We start from the raw sequence: 22287 nt of genomic DNA, 5'->3' as shown, positions 1-22287 counted from the left end.
ACATGCGAAAGTGTGTGACCAGAGTCATGACGGCGGGGCTACTGTTTTGGTCAGCAAATATAATGACCATAGTAATGCCAGACGCTGGCTGCTTTACGGAGCAGATCCAGCAGTGCCGGCGTCATCAGGAATGGACATCGCTTCACGTGACGCTTCAGTGGAAAGGACGTCTCATGTCTCTTAAACCGACAATGCTCGCTCATCGCTCCTAGTGCTAGCTCCTCGCATTTTTTCCTAGGTGGGAGGGGCTAAACAGCTAGCAAAGTCGGCTAGGTAAGACAACTAGCAGTAATTTAAGAGACTTGGGACGGACCCATGTTTGAGATGTTTGCCTGTTATGGAGCAGCGGGTTTGTAACTCAGCAATGCAACCACCACTTTACCAGTGGACAAGAGATCAGTCCCTTATGTTAGCCAAGATGCACCGTGCTGAATTAAATTTGACACTGTTTCAAACTTGTTCCTGACCTCATGATAGAAAAATGGTTATAAAACCGTTGTTCAAACAACAAACAGCATGCTTATTAAATGACACAACCCTACATTGTTTGATCACACTGTGTATCAATCTTGGAACCTATAAACTATTAGTCTGATGACGATTTAGCCTCGGGGGACAATGGGCAATATTTTGGAAAATCTTGTCCCATTGCCTACATATTCTGCATACATGTGCAGACATCTGTTTGAATGGTGTATTAACAATAGAATCTTCCCAACCAGTACTACCTTGAAGGTCTTGTCGCGTGGTGAAGCTCTCATATGCAGGCATCACAGGTCTCTCTTTGACAGGGACTCTTCTTGCCACACAGATGAGACACGACTGGAAATCTGAATGTTTGTAAAAGCATAGGTTAAAATAATCTTTCAATATCTCACAGTGCTACACAATGAGACAGAAGAATAAGGACAGGGTGGAAAAGAGCAGAGGTGTTTCAACAACATGATTTCAGTTGTGACTGTCTTTTTCCTTTGGTGGGTGTTAAAACCCTAAAAGGTTACAACTCTGTATGTCTCTAAGAGTACGTGTATGTTTGTTGATACCACATCCCATCAAATTTGACACTTAACTATAAATCACAACCTACACCATAGGTATCTACGACAGATCTCCTGTTAACCCTTTGCCTTGACAATAAATACGGGTTAAACTCAGTTTGTGACGTAAACTTTGTTGCAATCCTCACTTTTAACCAGTCATACACAGCTTAATCATACTGTGGCACTTCAGCCTCAACACTGATGTCAAGACCTCCCAATCTCAGACCCAGGCTGAGTTTTAACATCAGCCTCAACCTCAGTCTGAACCTACAGCCCTCAATCTGTCCAGCAGACACCCTCCTCCTGTCAGGGGAGAGATTAGCACAATATCTGGTTGTTAGACATCTAAAATTAGAGTGCCAGACAGATTCTTTTCCCCAGTGTGTATGTGTGTGATAAGATAAGATGGGAAGATGACAAAGTGCCACACGCTAATTAGTCTCTCCCAGTGGATGGGAGGGAAAGTAGAGAGGAGTGGTGATGAAAGGAGGACAGAGCACAAGAGACCGTGGAAAGTGGGGATGGAGAAAGTGATGGGAAAATGACAGAAAGTCAAGACGGAGAAGAAGAAAATAATAGCAAGAGGCAAAACTATAAAGTAAGAGGAAATAACACAGAGACAAATAACTAAAGAGGGACCAAAGTGGGAGAGGCGGAGATTAAAACAAAGGGTTCAAAGGGGAAACAACAAAGCAGCTAGAAAGAGAAAATGGGAAAGAGAGGTTGAATCTGATGTTTTAAATTAAAATCAAGATAAAGACAAAGAGAGAGACGTAGAGACAGGCAGACAGATAATAACAAAATACAAGAAAGAAACATAGCAAGAAAGACATCAACAAAGAGAAAAAAATAAATAACAAACAACAAAGACAGAGTAAACAGTAAAGAGAAACAAAGAGAAAAGTGCTAATATGAGTTAGAGACAATACCTTCCCCCTCTTCCTTGATAGACTTGGGTTCAGACACGGCAAAACACTGCATGGTCTCGTACTTCTGCTGTGACGCGTCCTGCTGGTCAGACGCTGGTCGGGCTTCACCGTGGCCATAAGGATTAACCAACATACGGCAGTTGAAGGTGTGGCTGTTCCTATTGGATGCATCACTGCTGCGATGATTGACTGAAAGATAAGAGAGACACCAAAACAAAGAGGAGGTGGTCAACATAAGCAAGTTAATAAAAAAACATTAGTGCCAACATGCATACTGCAACACCAAAATGCCATACCCTGTATAAAAACCATAACTTGCTATCAAAATTGTAACAAAAGTGGTGTGCAGTTAAACCCAGAAGCTGCACACATTGCTAACAGGATTTAGCTCATAGCTAGCCTTTTTTCATCACAGCCTGTCAATAAATATTGAGTTAATGAGACACTGGAAATTGGAAATACTTATGCAGCCATTTTGTTAGCTGTCAGTTTTTCTGGAGTGCTCTCCAGAACCAGGAACATTAGTTGGTTTCTCTTTAGCATGATATTATTTGGATTTTGTACTGGTGAGAATTTGGCGATGCGACACTTATCACAATACAGGGGTTACGTTTTAATATATTGCGATATATTGCGAAACTGTGAGCAAGAAGTTATATTGCGATTTTTTAAAATCGAATTTTAGGAGCTAGCGGCGCGCCATCTATTGATGCGTTAGTTTTGTACTCAGAGGTCGGAAATTCCCAGTTCCCAATTGGAAGTTTAAACTCGAACACACCCTGAGATTGGATTTCCAACTCGGAAACTCAGAGCAACCGCATCAACCCTGACTTACGAATTCAAGATGGCTGCCGGTCACATACATAGTGAGTAAACACTCTGCTTAAGTACTGTTTATAGCAATTTTATCTTATTTGTTTTAAATTAGGTCAGCTATACCCATAGTACTGTTCAATTGTTATCCATGGGCATGTTGCTATGCTGTCTGTATGTGCAAAATACCACACTGAGCGTTGTTATCAACTGATATTGTTAACAGTGGCTACAGCTAGCAGCTACAGCTAGAATGGTAACGTTCATGGTTTTTTTCCGACTTGTCCACCGTTAACAACAGTTTTTCCATTCTAGTTGACAACTCGGAGGTGACGTCATTCCCGCTTCCGATTTCCGACCTCCGAGTACAAAACGAATGCACCATATGACTCTGCCTGTTTCATAGGCCCCTGTTCTTTGTGTTTACGCTGGCGTTAAATTGATACGTTGTAGTGGAGAAGTCAAATAACTGAAGATAGATTACAGCACTGCCATCCAGTGGTTGGAGCAGGGGTCGCGTTAACCGGATATTCTCGGTCACTGACCGTTTTTTTACAACAATGACCGGAAAATCTGAAGGCCGTCGGTCATTTTGACCGGTTGCAATTACCACCCCTGCGCACTTGGCGGCGGAGTGCACAGTACTGCAGAGAAAAAGTCATTCATCTGCTTCATGTAGCATTAGGCTCGTTCGAGATGAACTGCGCCTCGCCTGAAAAGTAGACGAGAGCAGGCGGCCGCAGTGGGGGGCGGTGACAAAAAGCTGCGGTGAAGTCGGACAGTTTCCCGACAGTTTCCAGCAGCCTTCAGTCCGTACAGGAAGTCACAGACACACTGACATCCTGTCTGGAATGATGTCAGTTCATTAAAAAAGTGGTCAGACCCATATATCACTTTGTTTTCACCATCAGTCACACATGTTTTCTGTTCTCTAAAATACAACAAAAATGAGTAGTTTATCTAAAACGTCATATTGTTGGGTCGGCATCTGAACCAATGAGCTGTTAGATCAGGTGAGAGCCAGGCGGTGGAAACTGCAGCCGCCTCGCTCTCGCGGTTTTATCGCCGTCCACTTTTGTAATACGTCAGAGCAAGTCGGGATGAAGTCGGACACAAAACTAACCGGCATGCATTGTGCGCCGATCGCCGGTGATCGAATCTGCGCAGGCCTGGCTCATCTCGAACGAACCTAATGTGGACATAACGCCCTGGACACACCGGACGCGGAACCGAAGCACGGCGCCCAGCAGCGGAGGCAGTTTTCAGTCAGCGCCCATGTTAACATATCTGACTGTCCACACAGACCGCTGAGCAGAGCAGAGCGGAGCACCCGCGGAGTAGAGACAGAGCTTCAGTTCGGCGTCTGGTCTGTTTTTCACGGGAGCCGCAAGCGCTTCTGTCAAGCTGGATAGAGCGGATCATACCAAACAGGAAGTCGGACACAGAAAAGACGAGAGAATCCGGCCAATTTTCAAAATAAAATAACAACAGCACGCACTAAGGAACATGAGGAGAAAATACCGTGTTTATAATTCAAAATAACACAACAGTGCATAACCGAACACTTTTTTCAATACCATAATCACTCCATTACAATTTTAATTTTGTGTCACCGAGCCTACAGACATAACTACATAACGCCCTGGACACACCGGACGTGTTAGTGATGTGTTAGTGCCGTCCGGTGTGTCCAGGGCGAAGCCTAATGGCACAGGTGTGTGGATGTCTGTTCATCTTTTCGTTCATGTCCTTATTAATGCACACTTTATAATTTTATTAAAAATGAAAACTAAAAGTCTTTGAATATCTTAGTTATCATTTAAAAACGAAAATTAAAATGACCGGTAAAAATAGATTATGGCCGGATTTTTATGACCCTGTCGGTCTAAATGACCGGCGACGAAAAAGTCTAGCGCAACGTCTGGGTTGGAGGTTTAAAAAACAAGACAAAATGAACCACTGCCAAGAATTTTTGCTTGTAGAATATTAATTAAAATTTGATAGTGTTTCTGAAAATCATACAGAGACCCAAAAGGTGAAATTTTTTAATATTGCGGAAACAAGTTATTATTATCATCCTTTCAATAACAAGTTATATTATCTTCCTCAAAAAAAAAAAAAAAAAACGTTGTTCCCACAAGATATTAACTTGTGCACTCAACATAATCAACTTGTTTGCACAAGTAATTTTTTGTGCACAAGATAATAACTTCAGTTTACATTAAAAATTCTTTTAATTATTATTAATTATTTGCTCTGCGAAATAATCCTACTGGTTTGACAGCTAGCTAACACTTTGTTTAGGTCAACTGAGTTGACTCATCTCCAACTAAAACTAATGAGTGTTTTGGAGTAGAGATTAAGACTTAGGACAGGACAGGTTCACAACGTGGTACATACCCTGCTAACTAGAAGAAAAGCTAATTTAGCAAAGCAGGTTATGCTGTAATGGCGTGGCAACTTAAAGACAGGTATTAATCGAGCCTGTTGCTCTTGATTATCTAGCTAAGAAGAATCGTCCCCGTTGTTTTTAGTGCTATGAACTACAGAGAGCAGGAAAAGGTAACCAGGTTTAGTAATGATGGCAAAGCTGTAAGTTCAGTAAGGACAGTTAGTTCAGGAACATCTGAAATCACTCCTCCATCAGATCACGTACCAGTGAGCTCTCTGTGGTTCTTACCCAGGCTCTTGGGCAGGAGGTTCTTGATAAACTCGGCGTGATCTCCAACGTGCAGCACGCTGTAGACACTGGTGTTCATCAGCTCCTCCTGCTGGTAGCGCAAATACTGGCTGACGTTCTCAGAGACAAACACAATGTTGCCCTCCATGTTGACCACAAAAAAGAAGCCGTCCAGGGCCTGGGAAGTGAGGAAGAGGAGATGGGAGGAGATGAAGGGAGGGATAGTTTGGAGAGAGGGAAAAGGAGGAAGAAGACAAGGTAGAGAGAGATTAAAGGTAGACACAAAGGTATGGGGCCAGTAGGAGAGAAAGAAGGGGAAGAAAAGTATAAAAGGAGAAAATGTCAGACAAGGCAGGAGGGATAAAGAGGGGAGATTGGATGTTAATTAATCATCTGAACTTTCCTACCAAAGCTAATTAGACTAAATTAATAGAAGTGAATGTGAAAGTTGAGGTGATACTCCTACCTGCTAAAAATACATCACAAAACATCATTCAGCTTAACCATTTATGTGATTTTATGTGAGCAAATCTAGCACTGTAACAGCATGATCTTTTAATTTTTGTCCTCAACTTTTATTAGCAGGAGCATATTCTAATATATGCTGACAACCAGACAGAGAAGCTTGTCGACAGAAAATGCAGTAAACAATGTCTTCTTGCAGGAGCAAATGCAACAATTTTAAAATTTGTGTTTCGAATTGTCTGCTTATTTTTAAGTAAATATGGGGCGTGTTTTTGGTAAAAAAAAAACAAACAAACAAACAAACATAAAATAATAAAAAGAATTCCTTAATTATATCTCTTAGTAACTTACAGTGTGCTATTATAATTCAAGGTATTACAGCAAGTATACAGTGGCCTCTCTGGCACTGTGCGTATGTGTATTTTTCCATTCTTCCATTCCTGTCAACTCAGCATTTTCCACCTTTATGTACAGACTGAGATTTGTCCTTTAGCCTGCCACATGTCTACACAAGCCTCCGACTGTACGTCTGGCTAACGCTGGTGTAGAACTGAATAGAATAGAAAAGAATAGAAAGGGTCTTGGCTAGAATTATATTTATCACTAAGCAGACACCTCAGCCAACGTTGCGGCTGGTCAAAGCTATATATAGCCTGTGTGTGTGTTTGTGTGTGTGTGTGTGTGTGTGTGGTCTAGCTCCACCCCTCCTTTTCTAATCTGGCTTTTCAGTAAGGTATTTATACCTCATTGGTGTCCCATGTTATACGTCACCACACACACACACACACACACACACACACACACACACACACACACACACACAGGAGTCGGCCTGATGATGGCATTGCTGCTAGCCAGAGGAACTCTTATCTCTCTGTGTCACTGTAAAGTGCAACGCCATTTAAAGTCAAAAAGAGGCTCCACCTGCTGTAAATATTTCAGACAACAACAGTGTAGTTATGGAATAATGCTGCATTTTGAAACATGAGATTATTTAATTCAAACTGTTCACTTGTTTGCCTCTGTTATATCAGATGTGAAAAGGTGACTTCTTTGTAGTAGGTCAATAACAGGCCACTATTATTAATACATACTTGACTTAATAATCATTCCTGATGTCACTGTTTTGTGTCACTATCACTGTGACCTCTTGAACTCTTTTCCTCAGAGCATGATAACTGAGGCGGACCTTAGTTTAGCTGAACCTACCTCCAACATCATGGGCCCAAGGGCGTCTTTATCAATGACACCCTGCCCTGTGGAGGAGACGTCGGCCTTCTGCACCTCCTCAGCATCGGCCACTGGAGTTTTTTCTGTAAAAGACAACGAGAAACATGAACAGAGGGGTTAAAACACTTGAAATGTCTCAGGTTTGAGAGTCTGCAAGATAAAGAATTTAAGATGTGATGTGATATCTAACATAAACCAAGTAAAAAAAACCTCCTGAAAGTCAAAAAAGGGCCTTTATCACATTCATTTTTTAATTAAATGCCATCCATCCAATTGCTTTGAGCTCAAAATTAATGCCTGACTCACTGATGATGCTGTGAAGTGGCACGTCAAAAGTTAAGGCCCATAATTAAAAGGAAGGCTGGTATCAAATGGAGTAAATTACTCTATGTTTATCACACAGTGTGTTTGTTTTCGTGGAAAAACAATTAGTCAGAATGTTTCTTAAATTCTGCCTCTTGGCGGGTATTTTCTTTTCCATGAAGAAACCGCGGGATGAATTCACAAAAGGATTGCGCAGCTTTTGCAGCCACTAAACATGAACAAATAAAAGAAAAGAATCCGTGTAATTCTCAAAGCACCCGCAAAGAGTGAAATGCACCCCTAGCTGTGCTGCCAAGGAAATAGCGTCTCGGTGCTCCTGTGCTGTTTGCATGTACTGCAATGAGGTGATTCGCACACATCTGGTGCTAATTTGGCCATATATGCAAATGAGCCTCATTGCTCAAACTGTCCAATTCACAGAAATCTGTGCTACTGGCCATGCACAGTTACAGTGCCTGGGATCTTGAATCCCAAATATGGTCTATCTTCATCACATTTAAAATCCTTGCATGAAGTTTTGAGGAATGCCTCTACACCTCATTGGTCAGGACCTTTCGTGAATTCGCCCATGACAATGACGCCACCCTCAGGCAAACACACACACCCCACACACACTTTGTTTTTGGACGTACATGAGGACCTTTCACCGATCAAATTGATTAGCTAGTCCTTTCTTTACCCTACAAGTCACACCTTCTACAACCCAAGTCCTCCTCCACCAATGTGTTGATGCACTGTCAGATGCTTGGAATGTCATGGAGAGCAGGTATCACTTCACTAATGTGCAGTACATTACACACATTTATAGTCATATTAGAGGCCAGTCTCCATTCTCCTCCCTGGCTGTACCACTGGACTGTTAAGCCTCCCATGGCCCCATTAGGCCACATAGCTGACATTCCTGTTGTGGGACCAGAGCTGTACAGAGTCATCAGCCCTTAAACCCTGTCACTGTAGAGCCTGGAGTGGCCCTCGTGTAAGTTGAAGGGTATTAAAGTGGCAGTACGCGTTTTTATTGTTATCATTAAACATGATACATGTATTACACCTGAGTTTGGGTGTAGAGCTTAAACAAGCGAAGGAGGTCAAAATATTACACATGCAACATCATCGTGCAAATTTCTGCCTCGTAACGAATATTGTTTCCTTCCTGCGGCAGCTTCCAACCTCCGAATGTTCACTGAAACTATTTCGAAACAAAAAAACCTTTCCATTTAACCGTTGCGCTACCTAAATTAGCTGCTTTTTATTCTCTTAATTCAGTTTTCCTGGCAAAGCTTGTGTAACACCTTAATATGCTATATGTGATACACACACACACCTTGCATTTGGCCGCATTCTCAAGTAAGCTTTCCAGTAATGCAGATACACACACACACACACACACACACATATACATACACACAGGAACAACTGCTGAGTTGACAGAAATGGAAGCATACTCATCTTGCATCTATAATATGACCCTGCAATTACTGTAAACTCGTGGGCCAAACACACACACACACACACACACACACACATACACGCAAGCACAATACCAATTTGTAATTGTCTATGTGTGTGTATGGGTATGTTCTCTGAGAAGGTTTATATTCTATTTCTTCCACAAGGTGACCTTTTTGCTGCACAAACTGATGCTACTATTTATTAAGTTGAAGTGATTTATACGTTTCGGCTGCTTTCATTTTGCGCACATCTGGTGTTGTTTGATACTTTTGTATGGCTTTTGTTTGATATCAATACGTTTTGTGTCACATCCAGCTCATTAGTCTGCAGGGCAACAGTGAGTTTCTGAAGTCGAGCAGACAGCTGTGTGACATGTGTATTATCAATGTGTGTACGTGTGCGTGTGTGTGTGCTTATTCAGCTGTTGTTTTCAGACACAAACACGTGGACACCAACTGGCTGACCACAGGGACAAAAAAGAGGAGAGGGAGGATGATGGAGAGAGGGGAGAAAGGAGGAGAAGAGAGAAGAGAGAGGGGGAGGATGGGTGGAGAGAAGAGGGGAGACAGAGAGGAGAGGAAAGGACCAGGATTGTGAAGGAGGGAAGAACTATGAATAGGAAGGGGGGAAAGAGGAGAGAAAATAAGACATGAGGAGAGGAGGAGAGGAAAGATAACATAAAAAACAGACAGGGAGGAGAGGAGAGGAAAGAACAAAGGTGGTTGAGGAAGGATGAAAGGCAGACAGGGAAAAGGAAAGAGGAAAGGGGAAGAAGAAAGAAAGAGAAGGGGAGAGGCGAGGAGATGAAAAGGAAATGAAAAAGATGGTTTGTGGAAGGCTGAGAGGGGGACTGAGTGGAGGAGGGAGGGAAGGTGGAAAAGAAGGGAAGGTGAAGGAAAGGAGAGAAAAGGGAAGAACAGCAGGAGTCTGTGTTAACAGTCACACATAATTCCTCTTTACATTTCAGTTTGCTGACATCCAATTCAACTGCCCAATGGGTGTGGACTGATAAATAGGAAAGAGCCAGGAGCGATTCAGTTTTGAATTTTGTGTACTTTTCTGGGATCAGCATATCTCCATTAGGTGTTGTGCATGTTGCTATGACAGTCACATGTTGTCATTTTAGTTGTTTGGTGTCAATAAGGCTGCGTTCACACACATATTTTTTTGAGTAACAAGGATAACCTGTGAGAAGCCAGGAAAGTAGCTTCCATATCATCTAATTTGTTGCACAGTTAATGTGACTGCGGCATTTCTCTTAATGAAGTCATTATTTAATGGTCTTGACTGCCTTCAACGACCACATTTTTCCTCAGGCGCTTTTTCCATGTCTTTAGTTGTGAGAACATGAATAGATACTCTGTTTCATCACGAAATAGTTGTCTAAGAAAAGACATGTTTGATGTTACCCGCTTCTTTCAACTCATCTCCACTCTGTTAAAATACATTCCTCACTGACTGCTTAACCTTACCGTCTGTCCTGTGTTTTGATGTATCATATATACTAACTTACATACATATCATATGGCATCAAAACTGTCGCAGAAGGAAAGGCAACACCAAAGTGGATCCTCACCCTGCTCCTTGATCTGCCTGATCTGCTTCACCGTCTCTTTGAGGATGGCGCATTTGTCCGGCTTGACGTTGAGGTCGTCCATGTCGTTGATGTTGGCGAAGATCAGCTCGGCCAGCTCCTCAATGTACTTGTTCTCCTGCTCCCGGTTCCTTCTCTCAGTGCTCCTCTTAGGACTGCAGAGAAGGGGAGGAAACAACATTTACACCAAAAAATGAATAAAAGGTACAGAGAAACAAAAGGGACATGAGTATCTCAATAGTTCAACATCAAATACGTGAATTTCAAATTTAGTGGTTAAAGGGTAACATTGGTATATTTCAACCCTGGACCCTATATTTCCCCATGTTTTTGTGTCTTAGTGACTAATGGAAGTAACAATTTTCAAATTGAAACTGGTCCTGTATTGAGTGAGAGTATTGCGGTGGCTACTACTGACAGTGTGTGTTTTTGACGCTGACAGGCTCATATTACTGTTCTAAGTTTCTGACAACATTATGGAAATGATCCCTACAGAGATAGACCATTTTGTTAAAGACTAAGATCCTGGCGGAAGAACCGGTCAAGATGATCTTCAACTCCCACCCCCAGGAGAGCTTCGACCGCGTCCCGAGGGCAGAGAGGGACATTGAGTCCGAATGGGCCTTGTTCCGCTCTGCCATTGTCGAGGCGACGGTTGCGAGCTGTGGCTGCAAGGCCGCTGGGGCCAGTCGCGGCGGTAATCCCCGAACCCGCTGGTGGATACCAGAGGTGAGGGGAGCCGTCAGGCTGAAGAAGGAGGCCTACAGGGCATGGTTGGTCTGTGGGTCTCCGGAAGCAGCTGATGGGTGCCGGCGGGCCAAGCGGAGCACAGCAGCGGCAGTCGTGGAGGCAAAAACTCGGGCATGGGAGGAGTTCGGTGAGGCCATGGAGGCAGACTATCGATCGGCTCCAAAGAGGTTCTGGCAAACCGTCCGGCGCCTCAGGGGGGGAAGGCGGCAACTTGCTCACACTGTTTACAGTGGGGGCGGGGAGATGCTGACATCAACTGGGGACATTGTTGGGCGGTGGAAGGAACACTTTGAGGAGCTCCTCAATCCCACCAACACGTATTCCAGTGAGGAAACAGAGACGGGGGTCTCGGGGGCGGGTCATCCAATTTCTGGGGCAGAAGTTGCTGAGGTAGGGAAACAACTCCGAGGTGGCGGAGCCCCGGGGGTGGATGAGATTCGTCCTGGATATCTCAAGGCTCTGGATGTTGTAGGGCTGTCCTGGCTGACATGCCTCTGCAACATTGCGTGGACATTGGGGGCAGTGCCTCTGGAGTGGCAGACCGGGGTGGTGGTCCCCATTTTCAAGAAAGGGGACCAGAGGGTGTGTTCCAACTACAGGGGGATCACACTCCTCAGCCTACCCAGTAAGGTCTTCTCCAGGGTGCTGGAGAAGAGAATCCTGTCGATAGTTGAACCTCAGATTGAGGAGGAGCAATGTGGTTTTCGTCTCGGACACGGAACCGTGGACCAGCTCTTTACCCTCGCCAGGGTGCTGGAGGGGGCATGGGAGTTTGCCCAACCAGTCCACATGTTTTTTGTGGATTTGGAGAAGGCTTACGACCATGTCCCCAGGGGCATCCTGTGGGGGGTGCTCTGGGAGTACGGGGTTGGTGGCCCCTTGCTAAGGGCCATCCAGTCCCTGTACCGAAGGAGCATGAGTCTGGTTCGCGTGGCCGGCAGTAAGTCGGACCTGTTCCCGGTGAGGGTTGGACTCCACCAGGGCTGCCCTTTGTCACCGGTTCTGTTCATAACTTTTATGGACAGAATTTCTAGGTGCAGCCAAGTGGTGGAGGGTGTCAGGTTCCGTGACGGGAGGATCTCGTCCCTGCTTTTTGCGGATGACGTGGTGCTCCTAGCTCCATTGAACAGTGACCTCCAGCTCTTGCTGGGACGGTTCGCAGCCAAGTGTGAAGCGGCTGGGATGAGAATCAGCACCTCCAAGTCTGAGGCCATGGTCCTCAGCCAGAAAAGGGTGGATTGCCCACTCCAGGTCGGGGGGGAGGTCCTTCCTCAGGTGGAGGAGTTTAAGTATCTCGGGATCTTGTTCACGAGTGAGGGTAGGATGGAGCGGGAGATTGACAGGCGGATTGGGGCGGCGTCAGCAGTGATGCAGGCGCTTAACCGATCCGTTGTGGTGAAGAGGGAACTTAGCCAAAAAGCGAAGCTCTCGATTTACCGGTCGATCTACGTTCCAACCCTCACCTATGGTCACGAGCTCTGGGTAGTGACCGAAAGAATGAGATTGCGAGTACAAGCGGCCGAAATGAATTTCCTCCGCAGGGTGGCTGGACTCAGCCTTAGGGATAGGGTGAGGAGCTCGGACATCCGGGAGGGACTCGGAGTAGAGCCACTGCTCCTCCACATCGAGAGGAGCCAGTTGAGGTGGTTCGGGCATCTGGTAAGGATGCCTTCCGGACGCCTCCCTTGGGAGGTGTTTCAGGCGTGTCCAACCGGGAGGAGACCTCGGGGCCGCCCCAGAACACGCTGGAGGGACTACATCACCCAGCTGGCCTGGGAACACCTCGGGGTTCCCGCGGAAGAGCTGATGGAAATGGCTGGGGAGAGGACTGTCTGGGCTTCTTTGCTGAGGCTGCTGCCCCCACGACCCGGACCCGGATAAGCGGAGGACGACGACGACGACAACTAAGATCCTTTTTGTTCAACCAGAAACAGCCCTGAAGTCGCTATCACCAATGCCACCAGACTCCATTTAAATAAAAAGTAAATTTATCATTGTTAAGACAAAAATAAATCTAACAAACACCTTCTTGATTCATTTTTCCATTGTTTCAACAACTAGTTAGTTGAAATAACCACTTAATTCAATGAAATTAGATGTGAAAATATGCTGGCTCTATGACACACTAAAATGACAGGGGGCCGCTTCTCGTTAAACAAAAAGGATCTTATTGTTTAACAAAAAGGGCTATCTCTGTAGGCATCCTTTCCATACATTTGGACACTTAACAATAACAAAAACAAGCACTTTTATGGACATTACATTGACTATGTGAACATGCCCTGAGTGGTTACATTGCTGCCTGTATCACAGCTGCCAGGTGCAGCCCTCTTGTTTGATAATGAACCAATTTCAAAAACTGTTGACCCCATGAGACACAAAGACGTATGACGTATGAAAAGACGGTTGAAAAATACAAAAGTTGTCCTTAAAATAATCATTTTCAGGCTCTTCTATAAAAACACAAGCTGAACATTTGAGATGTGCTGCTGTTAGTTAATTGTATGGCATTATGTCAACAACTGTGGAAATCACAGGTAATTAATTTCATTCTTCCTGCCTTGCATGATTTCGCACAGTGATTGTTACATCTTTTGTGAAACACAGACATCTTTAGTCTCTCAGCACGTCAACTTTCTCGCAATCTCACTACAGCATCCACATCTCCTCATTATAACCTCAGTGTGGTGCAACTCTACATTGTCACTACAACCTTCATATATCCTCTCGGACAGCGAAAGCACAATGACTTGTTAGTCCTTATATAAACTGTCGTCTGTAAAAATGCTGCGGCAGCATTTTTCTTCATCGACCTGCAAGAGCCTCGACTCGTTTCACCAACCACTTTCTCTCCCCCAGTTTTACTCTCACTCACTGACTATAAGTATCTTTTTGAATTTTATTTCACACAAAAATTATTGCCACTTATAAAAAAAAATACGCATCATCTGTTGAAAATAAAAGCATACTTGACTTTTAACGTTTCAGTTTTTTTTCATATTCAAATGTGTGATAAGAATCAAAACCAGTAATCAATAAAGCAATTAATAACTGACTGACTATGGAACTGTGATAAAGTTGAAGGTGGGGTTATTTGACACCATGAAGAAGTATAAAGTATTGTAAGTATTGTGGTTATAGCAAGTAGGCATGTGAGGATTTAATGGTGTCATTGTGAAGATGTACTAAGACTGGGGACTAAGGAAGACGGTCTTCACCTTGGCCCAAGCAGGTCAGACTGACAGTCCTTCCTCTTCAGAGGCTCACCCCCTCTGGGGGGCTCCGGGGTGTTTCCCCCCCCACTACTCATCTTCAGCAAATATCAGCACCTAGAGAGAGAAAAGAAGAGAGCAAGAACAGGTCAGAACTAATCTAAATTATTCAGAACATTAGTCGGGATTATTTTACAAAAACTGTAAGGATATATTTATGATGCTTTATGATTTTTGCTATTAGTTGTTCTGTTAAAACATCAGACACATTGCCATGTTGAAACAGCCACCTTTAAAGTTAATACAATGCAACAGTATTGACTGTTTGTAGGTCTGTTTGAACAATGCAAATGCACATCCGTTAGCGGATGTCGCTGACATAATATTTAGACACCAACGGCTACAGTCCAAGGCCAAGGTTCTCTCTTTTCGTTAGCACTTTACACTTAATGCTCATGATATCAAAAAAATTGGAATGACTGATTATCAAACTTGTGGTCCATCTAAAGTCGCCCCTTTTTTCAACTTCATGTTAATTGGTCAGAATTAGACAAACACGCATTTCAATTATTACATTATTTCTTTTGAATTCTACTGAATAAGAATCCAAAACTTGTAGACTGTAAAGATTTCCTATAGTCCTCTGTCCCTTTCCTCCCGCTTACATGCTAGCTTCATCTCTACTTTCATCCACACCCAAATTCAAGCACACACCCCTGCTCATACACATCTTCATTCCTACCATCTTGCATTGCCCTCCACCCACTCATCAAGCCATCGCTGTTGTCTATGGGACAGAGCCATCCAGAAACAATGCGCTTATAAAACCATTAGTTGCCCAGTAAAAATAGAAAGAACAAAACAGCAACAACAAAACAAACAAGCACAGCTATTAACTAATGAGAAACACACACACCAAAAACAACATCAAAACCATCACCCTCCATAAAGTTACTTACAATATCAGTTGTTGAAACGCAAAAGTTTCCCCATGCCTGCCTAACTCCATGCCTCCCCCAATCCGCCTCCACTTTGACGTGTAAAACGGCAAAGCCTGTGCCATCATGTGGATGCTTTTAATTTAGATGCACTAATTCCATGCCGCACAAGTGCAACTGAGCATTGTGGAAATTAAAAACCTCACCCCTGACACTGGAAAGTGCCCTTCACTCTGCTCTTCATGGCATTATTAAACACAGCATTGTAAACAGACATGAATTAGTGTGCAGAAGATGTACACAACCTGCTTGAACGATGCATAATCAAACAGGGAGTGTGCTAATGACTCATGAAAACAATGTATCATTGTGATGTGCCTGCAGGCAATATGTGGGAGGCCCAGTGGGAATACAGTAGATGTCAATAATTACTTCAGTTCGAAATAGCTAATTCATGTAGGCATTCGCATTGTTCTTACATGAACATTTCTGCCAATTAAGTTGACGGTCTTTAACAGAAGTCATATTGTTGACTGCCAAATTTTTCTACATAATATTTTTGTGCACAAAAGTGTTGCGTAACAATGAAAAGACGAAAAGTATAGATAGGTGGGGAGAAAATTAAACACACATTGGCAGGGGAAAGTTACACCATATGGTCACCTCATGCTGTCTGACCTTCTACCAAACACTGATGACTAAACTCATCTTGCTGGCCAGACACCAATCAGCACTGTGCTTTTCTATGTGAGATTTTAGGAACCGACTTTTAGCATATCTACAAGTCTTATTCTCAAAAAAAATAAAATAAAAAAAATAATGCACTTGTAACAACTTTTGTGTGTTTGCAATCACAGCTGTAAATAGGTTAAGACACTACATAGTAAATTTTACTGGGCTTATACACAGGATTTTCCTCTTCTGTCTACTCTTCAAATGGGTGTTAATGGGATTAAGAATCAAGATGTTTTCTGTTTCTGACAGTGATTTACTATTTTATATGTGATGATTTTAATACCGTTTTTTGACTGGTGAGGTTGCACTTATGTACAAGAGCCTCTGATTTTGCTTCAGCAAATCCAATAATGTCAGTAGTCCAAGAAGATTAAAATCAACCAAGGCAGTTATGTGTGCTCTAATTAAGTCAATTGTGCTGATGTCAGTGAGATCAATATGTGGTAGTCACTTATGGTTAGTTTTTAAACATGCTATTTAAAAGAATTTGAGTTCAGGTCTTCCAAAAAGTTGACATTTAATTGTTGTGATCTTCTTCTTCTTCTGATGATGATTTTCTAAATTAAGCTTGTAACTAAACTAAAGTTTAGGACAAAAAAAAAGCAACGTGACAAATTATATTCTGACAAGATGACAAATTCAAACAGAATGCGACAAATCTTAACTTGTGCTTACAATCACACACACAGATGAGTCTAGCAGGGGAGAGGCAGTGTCTGTCAGGGTGGTAGGCCTTTAAGGCCCTTCAATGGGCCAACACATCACCTGACTGTTACATAACAGCCGGTCTGTGGGGCTGACACTGAGCAGATGAAGGCAGGAAAGAGGGATAAGGGAAGAGAAAACAACAGGGAGGGAGAGAGAAAAGACAGATGAGAGAGAAAGTGAGGAGGAAAGAAAGAGGAAAAATAATGGGTAGAAAAAGGGGGAGTGAAATGTAAAAATATTTAGTATATAAAGAGGATGCAGCAGGACAAATGATAGGGAAAAGGATCAAATGGATGAACAATGGGTTTATTGGTGCATACCAACATCAAGTCAGCAAGTGCAAATGTTGAAAAATAAGCCAAGTGGGTGAGGATGGTGGGTGACAGAAGGAGGAAATCGGAAGAGGGGCATCTGTTGCTCTGAATAATCAGGCCTGGGGAAGAAGGAGAATATGGCCTAATTACGAGAGGAGAGGAGAGGAGGAGAGGAGAGGAGAGTTTCTGCCAAGTGGCGTCTTTGCTGATGGTTCCAATCATGCAAAAAGAGCCCTTTTTGATCAATATCTACCATCACCAGTCAGCTAGTTAGCAACACTATCATCCCATTTTTAGCCTTGCTAGCATAGCTCTAGGGATGGCAATGCTGGTCTGGCAGTCAGTCAGACTTTCTGTCACTTAGCCCGGACCTTAGTTCAGAGTAAAGTATCTTAGAAACTATTGGATGGATTGCCATGAAATTCTGACCAGATATTCAGGTCTAAAAGGGATTAATCCTACTGACTTTAGTGGTCCTCTGATTCCGCCTCTTACACTGCCAGCAGGTCAAAGTTTTCACTATATCAGGAAAATACCTCAACACCTACAGGGTGAACTGGCACAAAATTTTGTAGACACCCATAGTTCCCATAGGATGTACTGTAATGACTTTGCAGATCCCCTGACTTTTCCTCTAGCTACCACTATTGGATGGATTCCAGTCAAATTTGGTACAGAGAGTTATAACATTTATTTGGTGAAGACACTCATCCCCAGAGGTTGAATTCTAATAACTGATTCCCTGACCATCATGCAGTCAAAATTTCAATCTAATTATTATACCTGCTAAACATCAACATGCTAGCACTGTCATTGGGAGCATGCTAGGCATCATTACAATCTCACAGAGCTGTTAGCATGGCTGTAGACTCTTACGCTGTGTCTCAAATCGCGTACTTCTGTACTTACACTTATTATTTTGAGCGCAGAAGTGCGTTCACACTGAGAAGTATGGACAAATGCAGTGCACTATGAGTACCCAGATGGTGCACTCAAAACGGTCAAGAAATTGAGTGTGGAACTATGGACACTTCTCGCCCTCAATGGTCGCCATCTTGGCTACGGAGCAGAAGGGGAGGGACCACTTTTCAAACTAGAAATAGTGGCCGAGGACTGTGCGACCTGTTTTTTGCACTAAGCACCACTATACTGTTGTTGGGTATAAGCCAGCAGTATGTTTATTGGGTTAATTTATCAGTCTGTAATGATTTGGTACCGCGAACGATAACACAAATGCTAGTTTGCTAACTAGCTAATTTGCGGTCGTCATTTCCGGTGAGTGCACAACGGCCGTGTTTAGTTTGAGACAACACTACCCTGTCGAAATTCACGCACCAAGCCAATGAGTACATAGTGCACATAGTATACTACATGGAAGTGTACTAACGGAAGTATTTGAGACACACCATTATAGTCTTGCCATCATGTCATGTGTATGAGTGTGTATGGAGAAGTGTTTTATCTTTCTGCATGACTTGCAAAGTTACTGCAGTTGCACAAAAACAAGACACCAAACAATATTTACCACTAGCATTGCATGCATGGTTTAATAGCAGGTCAAGGTTGTGATTAAATGTGCAACAGCAACAATTTCACAGTGTGCAAATGATGATGATTTAAATTAGATCACTGTTTCATATGTGGAAGACCAGCTCTGCAGTCAGATACAGTTGTCATGATGGGAAAAAGTATCAAGATGTACGCAGAAACTTCTCATTCAACTCCTACAGCATTATCAGCTTCTGCTCTGTCCATCTCACCTACATGCGCACAATGTTCCATATTGTCACCAAGATATTGTTAAAGACACTGCTTTCATTCTTTGCTGCACAGCCATGTCGAGCTTGAGATCGGCTTCATGACCTCTACCTGCTCTTTTTCTGGTCAGAGAAACTGGCTTTGCACAGTTGCATGTTTTGTTTACAGATAAAATGTCATGCCTGGGAGCCAGTCAGTAACATGCTCATCAGAAATGTACTTGAGTAATAATGCGAGTGTGAAGATTTTTGTTATGGACATTATTTTGAAAAGACTCAGAATAGTTAAAGGTAGGTCTTACTTTGGCTCCAGCCAACTTACACTTTTAAAATCTTCAAATTATGCTCAGCAACTGTCAACATAAACTTTTTCTTGTTTTATCGTTTTAAGTTCAAGAATGCAAAAATGTGTTTTACTTTTAACCGTTTTTTTCCCCCTACTTACCACGTGAGACAAATTAAAATGTGCTTTATACGACATATTTTGTGTTTGTCAGTGAGACAAAATGGTGATCTTACAACTCTTAGTCATTTGAATCTAATGTTCAGACGTTGATGAAAACCTGGCTTAATGTCTCGGAAGGTACACAAACACACACACACACAAACAAATTCACCCAACTCAAAACCTGGACCATTTAAACATTTCAATCAATGTCTGAAGTAAATCCACAGTTGCCCACACTCACAACACACACACACGGACAGATACACAAACACACAATGAATTAACACTAATGTAGCCTGCGACAAAAGCCTTTGCCCCATTCAGTCCGGTACTAATGCAATCAGAGGAGCCAAGAGCTTCACAAAGTGAAGCCATTTAAAAACAATTTGAGCCAGAGAGAAGAGACGAGGCCAGAGGGTCAAACCAGCCATTAAGGAATTACAGCTACGTATTGATCACAGCCTGCTTAAGTGGACTCTGTTTCCAATAGAAACCATCGCTCCTCTGCTTCTTTGTTTTAGGTTCCTGAAAAACCACTAGTGACAGGGTGAGGCTTTCACAGGTGTGTATGCATTTTGTACGCTTGTTAGAGGCGCCACATGTAGCATTTTCACACAAAACAAGCAAATAAATATTTTAAGGAAGAGGAAAAAGATGTTGATTATGAGAAACACCAACAGTGATACCTCTGTAACAATATAGAACCTATCACGCGGACCATCCTCTCATTTCTTTACAGTAACTTTATTAATGTGTCATATTTAATTTGACAATAATACATTGAAAATAAAAAATGCTAAAAAACAACAATAAATTATTCTTTAATAAAAAAAATGAACTACTTCAAAACAAACATTTAAAAGACTCTTATCTTCACCACTAAGATAAATTGTGTTTTACCCTTATGAATGCAGAGTATATGAGGCAGTGGCTCCCATATCGGCTCAGATTTGTTATCATTTATTTAGCTGCAAACTGTCTTTCTGGTCTGTTCAGCTTTTAAGGAATATCTCTTGAAATCTACTTCCTGGTATGTTACAGGTGGGAGCAGGTAGGTGTCAGACTATAGCCAGATGGAGATCAGGTGAGAAGACAAAGAAGGAAATATAGTGGTGGAACATATTTAGCAGTAATTAAGAGTACCCGTGGAAATAATAATAGCACACACTGCACAGCAAAGTAAGAAAATGACAAGAAGCGCTGTGCAACAGAGAATTGCTGGAAAGCTGAAGAAATGGTCCAGCAGATGTGACAATCAGCATTAGCGTGAGAGCCCTACCAGGACAAAATGATAGTTTTCATGGAAGTAAAGCACACTATGGGTTGTTATTACAGTAATGAGTCATCCTCAGGCCTTGGCTTGCAGAATAATTGAGGTTTTGAACATGTAAAAAAAAGGCACTGACCATGCAGTCTTATGTAATGACTGAAAGCACTAAATTAAAGCTAGTGGTTTTGTAGGGACAGTGGAAAACTTCTATCTAATACTGTAAGTAATGACACCCCATTATGGTCCATCATGTTATAGACAGCCTAAAAATCAGAGCGATGTTGTTAACAAAGTTAGTCATTCATAATTACAGTGAGTATACTATGGACACTGACGTCCAGCCATTATTATGTACCATGCCAAGGGGTGGCAAACACAGACTGTATAAAATAATGCACGTAGCTTACCTGAAGTCACCCATTAGTTTGTGGACTTCCATTCTGAAGCTTCGAGTTCAACATTGTGGCCATCGCCATGTTGGGGTTTTTTTGGAGCCAAGAGTGACCATATTTCGACGAGAGGCTAAATATGACTAAGAAGCCGAGGACACTACCAGCAAAAAGCCTGTCACTCAATGCAGCCCGCCCTTAATTATGTGCAACTTCAAGCCTTTATAAAGTGCAAATGGTGAGTAATACAAAAAAATCACCCCCTGCAAGTAACCATAGAGACCAAAACTGTTTTTTGTACCAGGCTGTAAAGTCTGCTGTAAAGTTGGGCATTTTTACATGGGGGTCTGCGGGAATCGACTTCCGGAGCCAGCCTCAAGCTGCCATTCAAAGTTTTTGGCACTTCCGTGTTGGCTTCATTTTTCAGCCCTTGAGCCTGCCATTTAGTTGCAATTCTCACAACACAATATTAGGTTTATTATTTTAGACTTTCTTCAAAATCTTCAAAATTATTTTTTTCTGGAACATTTTACCTCTCTGGCCTCTATAAAGCATTTAAAGTAATCTGATAAGAAATAATGAGCAGTTGATTAAACTGCTCACTACATGTAGATGTAACCTGTGGTCACATGTGGACACAGCTTCTTTTTTAAGGGGTCACTAGCCAAAAACTCTTGAAACCAATGGGAAAACCATGATACAATACATGGTTGCAATGCTTGGCTGATACCCAGAGCTTTCTCTGTTTTCATGTAGAAAAATCCAGCTCATTTGAAGGAAAACTTCACTGATTTTCAACCAGTTCTGTATCATAACAATGTGGGTAGCATACGGAAATGAATTGTGGTACACTATCTCAGTCTTGCCAGCGCCCAGATCTCTCTGCTTATCTATCAGCTCATCCGAAAAGCATCATCCAGCAGTTTTTCACTGACTCCAGGTGCTGTTGCTCAGAACTACAGACCTGGGGCTCTGGTTTCCCGGCGCAGCGCAGGGTGGCGCAGGGTGGCGCAGGGTGGCGAACCCCACGCAGAGCTAGTTTCGAGCAGTGCAACCCGAGGCGCGCTCAGTTTGGTAGTTTGGCAGACCGACGTGTGCTGAGATGGGTGTCGCGGCGCAGCAGGGGGACGTGTCGACAGATCCAGCTTGGCGCAGTAACAGTTTCGTGCTAAAAGCTCACCAGCTGAAACCAGGTCTACTGTCAGCGCAGGCCAAGCGCAGCCGGTGTAAGCCAAAGTTTTG

At 42.9% G+C, this 22287-nt stretch overlaps 1 protein-coding gene across 12 annotated transcripts in view; it reads right to left on the bottom strand.

The window, feature by feature from the left end:
• The window catches only part of LOC117271821 (nuclear receptor coactivator 2-like), a 65682-nt gene that overhangs the window by 18885 nt on the left and 24510 nt on the right, over positions 1 to 22287 (bottom strand). For 10 of the 12 annotated variants that reach the window (XM_078172964.1, XM_078172968.1, XM_078172972.1 and 7 more), the window contains 6 exons: positions 14493 to 14603; positions 10507 to 10679; positions 7137 to 7240; positions 5439 to 5640; positions 1970 to 2158; positions 729 to 830 (listed from right to left, as the gene is read on the bottom strand). In XM_078172964.1, the coding sequence (XP_078029090.1) occupies positions 729 to 830; positions 1970 to 2158; positions 5439 to 5640; positions 7137 to 7240; positions 10507 to 10679; positions 14493 to 14584 (862 nt within the window). In that variant the 5' untranslated portion in view covers positions 14585 to 14603. The remainder of the gene's footprint in view (positions 1 to 728; positions 831 to 1969; positions 2159 to 5438; positions 5641 to 7136; positions 7241 to 10506; positions 10680 to 14492; positions 14604 to 22287) is intronic. The other 2 variants (XM_078172969.1, XM_078172971.1) reach the window with 1 other exon arrangement.

Source organism: Epinephelus lanceolatus, chromosome 12 (assembly GCF_041903045.1).
Source record: "Epinephelus lanceolatus isolate andai-2023 chromosome 12, ASM4190304v1, whole genome shotgun sequence".
NCBI classification, from domain to species: Eukaryota; Metazoa; Chordata; class Actinopteri; order Perciformes; family Serranidae; genus Epinephelus; species Epinephelus lanceolatus.
The sequence above is the reverse complement of the archived record's forward strand: the minus strand, read 5'-3'. Positions and strand labels throughout refer to the sequence as shown.